Consider the following 12,307-nt stretch of genomic DNA (forward strand, 5'->3'; position numbering starts at 1 on the left):
TTATGTGATTTTCAGACAACAAATCATACAATCTTCAGTTGTGTCGTTACATTTATTTATGACAATGGGATAATGGCTACCCTTGTTTTAAAACCACTACGTCAAAAAGACAAATTTGATTTAAATCTTTATCATGCTATGTGATGTCCTGTTTTGTTATAAGCAGTTTATCCATGAAAGCTATATGAGCCACACCATGAGAAAATCAACATAGTGAGTCTGTGACTAGCATGGATCCAGACAAGCCTGCGCATCCGCGCATTCTGGTCAGGATCCATGCTGTTCGCTTTCAAAGCCTACTGCAATTAGAGAAACCATTAGTGAACAGCATGGATCCTGACCAGATTGTGCGGATGCGTAGGCTGGTCTGGATCCATGCTGGTCGCAAAGCCACTATGTTGGTTTTCTCATGGCGCGGCTCAATTATATAGTTACTTCGATGCTTTCACTGCATTACTGTAAAAGCAGGTATTTCCGCTGTGTCAAAATTTCATGAAATTTTAAATATGTTCCCAAAGTTTGATATTTGGGAAATTGTTAAAATGGCTTCAAACTTGAATTAAATTTATTGTGAATATTTAATTGAAAATAAATTTTAGCGATATGCAGGTCCTCGCGAATATAGTGAAATTTAAACTGTCATGAAAATTTCTGCTTTTATTGTACATGCAATCACTGTCAATAATTACATCATATTCTGCATTTACCAAATGAGCCAGGCCATGAGAAAACCAACATAGTGGGTTTTTCCACCAGCATGGATCCAGACCAGCCTGCACATCTGTGCAGTCTGGTCAGGATCAATGCTGTTTGCTAACAGTTTCACTAATTGCAATAGAGTTTTAAAGCAAACAGCATGGATCCTGACCAGACCGTGCGGATGCGCAGGCTCGTCTGGATCCATGCTGGTCGCAAACCCACTATGTTGGTTTTCCCATGGCACAGCTCAAATGTTTCTTTCTTTTTGTTTGACAACAGGCATACATATGATATTATAAATATTTAGTAAAATACACATATTTAATTACAACAAATGAGGGTAAAGAACATACTAGGATACCCTATTTCGTGCAATGCCCAGTGAAGACGGGAGGGGTTTAAGTGTGGGAGGGGTTTCATAATAAGTGTGGGAGGGGTTTCATAAGAGTGGGAGGGGTAAGAGGGATACCATTTATAAGAAATATTATTCTAGATAAATGTGAATCTGGAAAGCATCACATACATGTAACCTTTAACTAACACTTTTACAAATTCTTACTCCGTTGACATTAATCCTTCAGGTACCTGTTCCCAAATCACTCAGTCTGCCTGTTACAAAGACCTATCCATATGTGGTATTGATTGTAAAGCAGTTCAGCAGAAAATTGAGCTTACCATAAAACTTTAACCTCAATGTAACAAAGAAGCAGTACACATGTACCATGTGTACTGATACATGTAATTGGTAAAAAGAATGACTTCCTAATCATTAAAATTGTCTATTCAAATGGTTAATTAATGTCTTTATCTTATTCTAATTAATTACTTTAACTTCTGGGAACTCTTTTTCATGATGAAGACGTCGATGCCTTGTTAGTCCATCCTTCCATTTAAAAGCTTTAGTGCACAGATGACAACCATATGGTCGGACAGAACTATGGCTACACATGTGTCTTTTCAATGATGTTCGTATCATGAAACATTTACCACATATATCACATTTGTATGGTCGAACATTTGCATGTATAAGCTTGTGGTATCGAAACGTTTTACTTGTTATGAAACTTTTATCGCATTCATCACATTGGTATGGTCGAATACCCAAATGAAATTGCTTGTGAATCTTCAGTGATCTACTTAATATGAAACATTTACCGCATTCATGACATTTGTACTGTCGATTATTTAAATGAACACGTTTGTGTCTCAAAAGACATTGCGGCAAATTGAATGATAATCCACATATTTCACACTGGTAAAGACGTTCATTTAAATGAAACTGTTTGTGCTCTTTTAAACCTCTGCTAACCCGGAAAGATTTGTCGCACATATCACACTTATAAGGACGTTCACCAGTATGAACCCGTATGTGTACTTTTAAATTAAATGCCGAAGTAAAAGACTTATTACATCTATCACACTCATGCATGTTTTCTCTAGAATGAATCTGCCTATGCCCAAATAAGGTAGTTTTAGTTTTAAATTTTTTTCCGCATATTTTACATTCATATGGGCGACCTATTGTATGAGTGTCCATGTGGCTTTGTAACCCAGATACAGTTTTGAAAGACATCCTGCAGATCTGGCACACGTGTGGTCTTAAACTTGTATGTATTTGCTGATGTAGTTTCAATGATGAAGGCCTTGCAAAAGATTTACTACAAATTTCACACAAATAAGAACGTTCTTCAGAGTGTACAGACATGTGTTTTTGTAAAGCCGACAAGCGTACAAAGGACTTGTTACATATACGACACTTGTGTCCTTCATCTCTATGAATGACCATGTGACTATCTAGATTTTTTAATGTCTTAAACGTTAACATGCATGTGTCACACTTGTAAATTCCATCCGCAGTATGGGTCAACATGTGACTAGTTAATTTTCTCAATGTGTGAAATGTTTCCATACATATATCACACTTGAAATCTCCAACACTAGAATGAATACGCATATGCCAAGTTAAACGGTTTGCCGTTGAAAATATCTTCATGCATAATTCACATTTATGAAGACTTTCGCCAGTGTGAACGCGCATGTGGCTAGTTAAATTTGATGACTTTTTGAACTTTTTCATGCATATTTCACATTTATGAAGACTTTCACCAGTGTGAACGTGCATGTGTCTAGTTAAACTTGATGATATTTTGAAAGTTTTCGTGCATATTTCACATTTGTACTGTTTCTCAACATGAACAAGTTTGTGTCTCGTTAACTGTTCTTCTTGAGTGAATGTCTTTAAGCACAACTCGCAATTAAACGGACGCTTCTCATGAATAGTCATATGTCTCTGGAATTCGTATATTATCGTAAACGTTCTCATGCACACTTTACACTCGTATAATCCTTCTCCAGTGTGGATGAGCTTATGCCGTACAAGCTGTCTATGTGAGGTAAACTTTTTAAAACACAGGTCACACTGATTAGTATGAGTGAGCATATGAGAATCTAAATCTTCAAGTTGTGAGAAATATTTCTTGCAAACTTTACACTGGTTAGCAGGTTCCTCTCCATGAATACTCAAGTGTTTGTCTAACGCTTCTTTCTGTATAAAGGCTGTTTTGCATTCCTTGCATCTGTATTGAAGAACTGTAGTATGGTACTGTTGTTTGTGTATCTCCAAAGTACAACTGCTTGAAAAAGAGGTGTTGCATATTTCACACTCAAACTGTTGCTGAACACGACTGCATGCATCTGTTTCCTTGTTTGAAGATGATTCTTTGCAAACATCTGTTGCCTTGTTTGAAGATGATTCTTTGCAAGCATCTGTTGCCTTGTTTGAAGATGATTCTTTGCAAGCATCTGTTGCCTTGTTTGAAGATGATTCTTTGCAAGCATCTGTTGCCTTGTTTGAAGATAATTCTTTGCAAGCATCTGTTGCCTTGTTTGAAGACGATTCTTTTCGTATTTCAAATGAGTAAGGAAGTTTGTCAGAATTATGAATATTTATGTGTTTATCTAATGCATCTTTATTCGAAAATGATGTTTTGCATATCTCGCACACGTATGGTAGCAGCATATTATGAAGAAAACGTTTGTGTGTTTCTAATATTTCTTTGTGTGTAAATGATATTTTACATATCTTACACTCGTATTGAAGAACAGATGTTTGATGAACAGCCTGGTGTTTTTCTAAAGCATTTTCGTTTGAAAAATTAGCTTTGCATACTTGACATACATACTGAAGGGCATCTGCTTGATGAACAGGCTTGTGCATCACTAATCCTTTAATGCTGTTAAAATGCACTTTGCATATTTCACACTCATATTGAAGAAAAGAATTTCGATGGACAGCCATGTGTTTCTCTAAATTTTCTCCAGTTGAAAAATATTCTTTGCATAATTCACACTGAAAATAAGCCTTTTGATGAAAAAGCTTGTGGCAGGTGTGTATCTTTAACTTTCTCGCAGTTGAAAAACATACTTTGCATACTCCACACTGATGCTGAAGATAAACATCTTGATGGACAAACTTGTGTGCCTCTAATTTTTCTTTGTTTGAAAAATATGCTTGGCATATTTCACACTGAATTTGAAATAAAGCATTTTGATAAACACACTTATGCGTCTCCAATGCATCTTTGCCGGGAAATGTTGTTTTGCACATTTCACACAGGTATGGAAGCACTAAAGGTTCTGTTATAGTGGTTTGTTTTTCAATATTGTTTTCCTCCATGGTTTTGTTGTAAACAAAACTAACTACTAACAGGTAGGTTATTTTGTGAATTCACTTACACCTCCACCCAGTAAAATCATGTATAATTCTTACACTTAATTAAATACACAATTAGAGTGAGCTGCTGATTAAATAGAGCTGTTAGTTAAATATGCGAAAAGAATGAGTTGTACTAAACAGCAACTTTAAACTAATTGCTTTTTATCATAGAATTAATATTCATAAATAAATAAATTCTTTCTGTCTCAGAATTGCTCCTTTAGAATCTGCCCAATTTTACTATGGTTACATAAAATAACATTGTTTCCAACTTTTCCAATAATAGCATCCATTCTGTATATAACAAAACACTGTTTTTCTTTGCCTCAAGATTATGTTCCGTTAAATAACTTAAATAAATTTGCCTCCTATTGTCCATATAGACTGTTAACATTGACACCAACTGTCTCTATAGATTATGTTATTGTGAACTGATTTACGTTGTTTCTAATTCACAACTATTGCATTCACTTAAATGATGTAACATTGACCCCAAATTGTGCATACAAATTCTGGTCAGTTACATGATGTAATATTTTCTCTATTTGCCTCTATAGATGATGTCATTTCATTAACTTTGTGTCCTGTCACGTCCAGTTCTGTTACATTACATCACATTTCCTCCAACTGTCTCAATAGATTCTCCAACTGTCTCAATAGATTCTGGACTGAAACATCACATAACGCTGAATTTTCCTTATTCACTTTATTCAGTTCCCGAGCAATCCAGCATCTGTCTAAAATAGAACAAAAACAATTATTGTTAATCCAACATCTGTCTAAAATAGAACAAAAACATTTATTGTTAATCCAACATCTGTCTAAAATAGAACAAAAACATTTATTGTTAATCCAACATCTGTCTAAAATAGAACAAAAACATCCATTGTTACAATGTATATACCTACAAGAACTTTCATCTAATTAATTAAAGGGTCAAACTAAAACATAATTCCATCATTTGTTTACCCAAGCGATCTGTGTATTTTATAGTTCTTTGGTTTACCGGTATACTAGTTTATGTTTATAAATCAAAAGGCATAAAAATTGTTTCAACGAAATACCCTAATTTTTTGGCCCAACCCAAAATGTCTTTTGGTTGCGGGTTTATCACGCTACCAAAGTTAAGTGTATTTTGACAATCGTGTAGCATCTTTATTTGATTCCAGATCACATCCAAAGGAATTTGTTCATGTGCTACACGAAGTAAGTCCCATTCATGAACAATGCGGATGAATTATCAATGATCAAGCAGTTTTTATTCATCCTCTATCCATTCACACCGGCCATTTAGATTCCATAAGATCTGTCAATGATTAGGTATCCCAGCCCATGGTTACATCACTGACTTCCAGCTGTTCATGTAAGGTCTGGCAGAGTTTATCTTAGATATGAGGCACATTAGTATTTGTTTCTTATACATGTATATTTATAGATTGGCATTTAAAATGAAAATAACTGTAGCAAAACCTGCAACTACCAGACATCTCAAGGCTTTGATTATGGTTTTGGAGATTTTTTTTTTCAACTTTTTAGCAAAACTTCACTTACTATGCTTTGCACATGGTTAGTGACAGAGCGAAAGGGCTGTGTATTGCATGTAAAAATCGATACAACACATGGATCAATACACAATACATATTCAATACAAGGACCTATTACTTCAAGTTGCAATGTAACCATGGTAACAGGTTCAAATAATTGTTACTTTCATACTAACATAACCAAAATGATTAGGCAATGTAGGTATCTATAATGTACAGTACAGCTATGTCTATCAAACAAATAAGTGTAAGAAACAGGAAATGTTCAACTGTGTTACTGTGCATCTTCATAGTATCCAAAGTTTCTGCATGTAGCATCATAATTTCCTTTTTTATTCTTTAACCTTTAGCCTGCTAAATTTCTAAAATGGACTGTTCCATCATTAGTTTGGGCAATACCATTTAGTATTCGAAGGGGTGTTCACTGAAAATTTACTAACTGAATAGCGAACAGTGCAGACCATTATCAGCCTGCACGGATGTGCAGGCTGATCTTGGTCTGCACTGGTCACAAAGGCAAAACCAATCGCCGCCAGCAGGCTAAGGATTAATAGTTACAATGTAAAGTTCTGTTTTACAGCTGAAATACTCACCAGATAAGCAATTAAATTTTTGACAAACAGCCTGTCAAACTTTCGACAGTACATAAGCAAGTTAGAAGATTGAAAGTACCAATAACATACCCTTTCCACTTTATATTGTATTTGTTTCACTCCAATATTAATACAGTAGGCCAAACCTTTAATCATGCATGTATCTGTACAACTGGTATCTGTGGGAATCTTTAACCCATTAACACCTGGAGTCATTATCTTTATCTACTATCAATTTTCCCACACATTCCGAAGCCAGTAATTCAATTATCATGTATATCTGCTTTGTATGCCGGTTGGTTTTCATCAATAATCAATAAGATCTCTGGATATTTAGATCAATATAAGCCACATACTGTAATACATCTGTTTACTGTTATCTAAAGACACAACCTTATGATCAAGAAGACAAAATTTTCAAAACCGATAAAGAAATTTATGATCTATTCAATGATGTAAAATTTACTACAATTTTAATATACAAAATCATTTTACAGGCCAATTGAATTCACATAAATATGTTGAACTGCAGTATTCAAGATGATTTGGCCATTATCTGGAAGTTGGATTTAGCATAGTTATATTATCTGGTTCTTTGGGATCAAGTCCATAGTCTATTCAACATATATGTGTAATAGAGTTCTGCTAAAGGTGGGGGGGGGGGGGGGGGGGGTGAGGGGGGATTATACATACTTTTATCATTATATAATCTTTTTACATATTTTATTCATGATATTTATTCAAATAACATCTATTTAATTATTGCTAAAATTTAATACAAATGGCATTTTATCAAATTATGCAAGAACAGAATTATACTTTATGTAAGGTGTAAAAATAAAATTGTTTGTTTCAGGTATCCCGACCTACCCTAAATTTTTGGCCCAACCCTAAATATTTTTTTTCAACTTTTTAACAAAAAGTTGCAAAACAGCATTTTTTATGCTTTAAACATGGCCAGTGATGTTAGAAATCAACTTACTGATGCTCTAAAGGCAAAACCCCCTATTTGTATTCATTTTTTGACACAAAAATAATTTCCGAAAAGTCTCCCTTAATAAAACAAAATTCACAAAAAAAAAAAAAAAATTTGACCTACCTACCTTAATTTTTTTGAGCATGTTACCAGAAACAAAGAATTTTTTTAGGCCTAATAGAATTTAAAAAAATGGAAAGACACTGTAGTATAAAAGAAAATGAAGATAAACTTGCAGTATCTAGAAATAACTTTATTAATTCAGATATTTAGTGATGAATTGATTGAAAATATATTTCCAAATAATAATGTCTCCAGATTCGGCTAAAAATAATCTTTCTTTCAAACTGAAGTTTTGCGGAATCGAACCCTGGACAGCCGCGGCAATAAAGACATTTTCCCACCGTCGTAACCAATAGCCCTATAGCTGGTGTTACTGTAGTGAAACATGACTTCAAAATATATTTATAATCGAGACAGTTTACCTGGAGTGACAAACGCTTTAAGATTTTCATTGTTAAAAGTAGTAAAAACAGCAAATTCTCATGTGTTTCCGTAACATAAAGTTTGTCAGTAATTAAGTTTTAAAGCCTTCTTAAGAAATATAGCATTTATTTCAAGATATATAAAATAAATATTTTTTTGTTGTCGATCAATCTGGAGGCATGCTGCTTTAATAGTGTTACAAACGTAAAATCAGGTCATGCAGAATACAGTAATATCAGGCAGAGTGTGCACTTCTATGATCTTGGCATACACGACTATTATTTTCCGATGCATAAATAGTACATGTGGCACTTGGTAAGTATTGAAATGAACGCAATAAATGGGCTTTGCGTACATAGTGAGATTAAAAGGTTAGATTAACAAATTATAACCTGGGCTCCTATAGTTTAGGAGAAAAGTTGACCTAAACATAAAACTTAAACAAGAAATCTGAAAGGGGCCATAATTCTTGCAGGATGGAGTTATATTTCTAGCTGTACAGGGTCAGCTATTGATGGTGAACAAGACAGTGTTGCAAGTTTAAGCAATACCTTTGATAGTTTAGGAGAAAAGCTGACCTAAACATAAAACTTAACCAGGCAACGCCGACGCCGACACCAATACTAATCAAGTGATGACAATGACTTATCATTTTTTTTCTCAAAAAAAATCAGATGAGCTAAAACTTGCTGGAATTAGAACATCAATATGCACTGTACCTACAACTGTGTAAATAGAATTTGAATTATTTCCCGCTACTGAAATTATGTAGCACATGGGCACTAAATGGAAAATAACCAGCGTGACGTATGGACTTCATTTCATTTTTGTGGATAATTTCCTGTCAGTGTGTGAATAAAAATAATAAAATATTAAATAATAATGAAAATTTCCTTGACTCATGTGCTTGATTTACAGTCATGACTACATGCTTGTTGGCAGGTGTATTTGAACTTAGCTGTCAAAACAATCAGTAAATGTATGCAGTCACTAATTATGAGATATTATGGCGGATGGAAGATGTTACGAAAATATACTTTTTTAAAATAAAAGTTTCTCGAATAATTGTGTAAAGTGAAAAAAAATGAAAAAGCATATTCTCATTTTTATTTTAAGGGACATTACTGAATGTATCTATACGTGAAGTTGGTATGCATGTTGGTGTTAATACAAATATTCAATTCAGATTGATATACCGGTTTATTCATAATTTTAACATGCCCAAAACATTGCGGAATGATACTAAATTTACTAGGGTAATGATTACATTTTACTTGGAATTTATCATAGACACCTTGTGTAAAAACTTAAAACTAAAATCAAACCATTAAATCCGTAAGATTTTTCAATGAAACTTCAAGTTTTGTAGTTTTTAGCATTACCTGGGGTATGTTAAGTCAAAACTTTCAATCTGACTTCTGAAATAGCGCAGAGCTCAAGATAAGCTTTTGGTGGAATTGGGTATTTACCCAAAGGCATCACTTTTTGTCTGTAAATGATCTGAATTGGGTTAAAATAATATTATTACCAAGGCTCTTCAAAAGTAACTGGGTATTTGCTAAAACTAAAATTTCAATCTCGCACAAACAACTGATCATTTTTTTCTTGTGCCTTAATTGTACTGGATGAAACATGCATATATCATTAACCAGGTTTGACTTTTTCTACATGCATGTCTATGCTGTGAGGAAGGTAAACATGACTTTTTGTGTATTTTGATTTATAATAGTTCTTTTAATGTGTAATCTTAACCACTGATGTATTTTTCTCCAATCATTTATTGTTCTCTGGGAAACTTTCATTCAATTGTATTTTTGGCACTTTAAAATTATGCAGTTGGAAATCAATTACTGTGAAATCATTTAAATTCCCGAGAAGGTAACGTTTGTATATAGTTATTCGTCTTTGTTGCCTGCATATACTGAGGCTATTTTTTCGATGTTTTCCGGTTCTGGTTTATGCACACGCCGCAGACTGGTTGTCTGCATGAGCATCCTGAACACTCCAAATCAGTCACAGAAATTCATAAACCATGCCAACAAGATTCTTTTACTTATTTTTTCGTATTAAAAACTGTACATGCGACTGAAATGCACTTTTAATACAGCAAGGAAGTGTAAAGTCCGTCACGTTTCTGCGAGGAGTCCTGGCGTGCAAACAAACAAAAAAATTCCAACAGTGCTAGTAGAACAATGACGTCACCGCCACGGCTTCCCGTGTTCACATGTTGGGGGATTTTTTTCCAGAATAGCCTAAAACATCAACAAACAATAGAAAAAGATACAAACCTTGAAATTCTCTGATACATGTGGCGGAGGAAAAATCTTTGATTAATCTTACTTTACTTACAAATGGCGTAAATTTATATATGGGAGGTAATCACGTAAAACAAAAAGTCATCCCTACTTTACGACACATTAGTTTAATTTGCGGTCCTATATTTCCGCGGACGTTAGAATTGATTATTTTAACGAACACAAATTTTAAGCTTACAATAACAAGAAAATCTACTGACCATTCATAGAAATATATCGGTATTTTCATGACCACTTTTAAACCAAGGTAAATACTAGAACCGGTACGACTCAAAAGTAAAAATGACTCCTTTTCACAATATGTAAAAAGGAGTCTTGTATGCGTAAACCAGCTTTTTTTTCTGATTACTGAATATATTGCTTTTCTCAACACAGTATGAATACTGTGATTAAATCACACACCTTGACCTAAAAGTCTTAAATTTGTTTGTTGAATGAAAAAATCTGTGACACTTTTTAAAACCGTAATCAGGTCTTCAAAGACAGTACTATATGGATATGGAAATTCCATGAGGAAAGGAATTCAATATTTTTGAAATTGTATTTTTCAACACAGTATGAAGAGTATGGTTAAATAACACATCTAAAAGAAAATAATATCAAATTGCAAGGTAACGTAAATATGCAGTCAATTTTGGATGCAAATGTTCCATCTAAAATTGCCCGCCATTACATAAATGAAATGCAGCTGGAAAAGTCGTTAAATCAAAAAACAAACAAACAGATTCACTTCTTCATGTGCGATTTTGGCATTTCCCAATTATTTTCTGTTAATGCAGAACGATGCTGAAATAGAAATTGGTGCTGTCGTTAAGGTGGACAGGCATCAGTCGTTAGAGTCTTTATTTGTAAAGCACTTGGCCATAAAACCAAACCTCTGAAAAAAATTACAATATCTTTTACCTCTGTCTCTAACGAGATGAACCTAGAGAGAAAACGAACAGACTTCGTAAGTCTATCATTATAGATCCATTACCTTCTAGATAGTCACAAAAACACAAAAATATATAGGATTTTTAAGTAAATTTTATTTTGACACAAAAACGAATTAAATCATGAACCTGTTTCAATGACAAAATGCCTAAAACTAAATAATATTTCAAAGATTACCTTATAATGGCAATGAAAATATATTCATCTGTTTTTAATAAAACAATTTATAAATAAACATTCATATGTGCAAAAAAGGTCAAAACTAGTTGAGTAATGACATGTTTACATAGCATAAAACTAGAAGATGCTTTTGTAAAAAACCGCATGTCTCCCCCACTGCAAAGTCGTAGAGGCAAAAAGTCAATATAGGACAGGAGCGAAAATCAAAAAGACACTGATGTTTGGTTGCAATAGGGGTCATCTACTCTGCATGTCCAATTATCCTATGAAGTTTCAACATTCTGGGTCAAACGGTTCTCAAGTTATTGATTGGAAATGATTGTCCATGTTCAAGCTCCTATGACCTTGACCTTTAATAGAGAGAACCCCCAAAACAATAGTGGTCATCTACTCTGCATGTCCTATGAAGTTTCAACATTCAAGGTCAAGTGGTTCTGAAGTTTTTGATCAGAAATGACTTTCCATTTTCAAGTCCCAGTTATCTTGACCTTTGACAGAGTGACCCCAAAACCAATAAGGGTCATCTACTCTGCATGCTAAATCATCCTATTAAGTTTCAACATTCTGGGTCAAGTGCTTATCATCGTATTGATTGGAAAGAGTTTTCTATGCTCGGCCTCCTGGGACCTTGACCTTTGATGGAGTGACCTCAAAAAGATTAGGGGTCATCTACTCAAGACCTATCGCCTTATGAAGTTTGAAGATTCTTGGTCAAATAGTTCTCAAATTATTGACCGAAAATGGATTTCCATGTTGTCTGCAGTGACCTTGACCTAAAATAGAGTGACCACAAAATCAGTAAGGGTCATCTACTCTGCATGTCCAATCATCCTATGAAGTTTCAACATTCTGGGTCAAATGGTTCT

The 12,307-nt window shown here is 34.1% G+C and overlaps 1 protein-coding gene across 1 annotated transcript; it reads right to left on the reverse strand.

The window, feature by feature from the left end:
- Positions 1–878: 878 nt before the first annotated feature.
- On the reverse strand, positions 879–10,380 carry LOC128551235 (zinc finger protein 493-like). Its single transcript, XM_053531941.1, has 2 exons — positions 10,302–10,380; positions 879–5,151 (listed from the first exon to the last, which is right to left on the reverse strand). The coding sequence occupies exon 2, from the start codon at positions 4,373–4,375 to the stop codon at positions 1,514–1,516; it is 2,862 nt and encodes a 953-aa protein (XP_053387916.1). The 5' UTR covers positions 4,376–5,151; positions 10,302–10,380; the 3' UTR covers positions 879–1,513.
- Between the last annotated feature and the right edge of the window lie 1,927 nt (positions 10,381–12,307).

Source organism: Mercenaria mercenaria, chromosome 19 (genome assembly GCF_021730395.1).
Source record: "Mercenaria mercenaria strain notata chromosome 19, MADL_Memer_1, whole genome shotgun sequence".
Taxonomy (NCBI): domain Eukaryota; kingdom Metazoa; phylum Mollusca; class Bivalvia; order Venerida; family Veneridae; genus Mercenaria; species Mercenaria mercenaria.

Coding starts and splice junctions, on each gene's coding strand:
- LOC128551235 (XM_053531941.1), bottom strand. CDS start 4,375: ATGGAGGAAAACAATATTGAAAAACAAACCACTATAACAGAACCTTTA.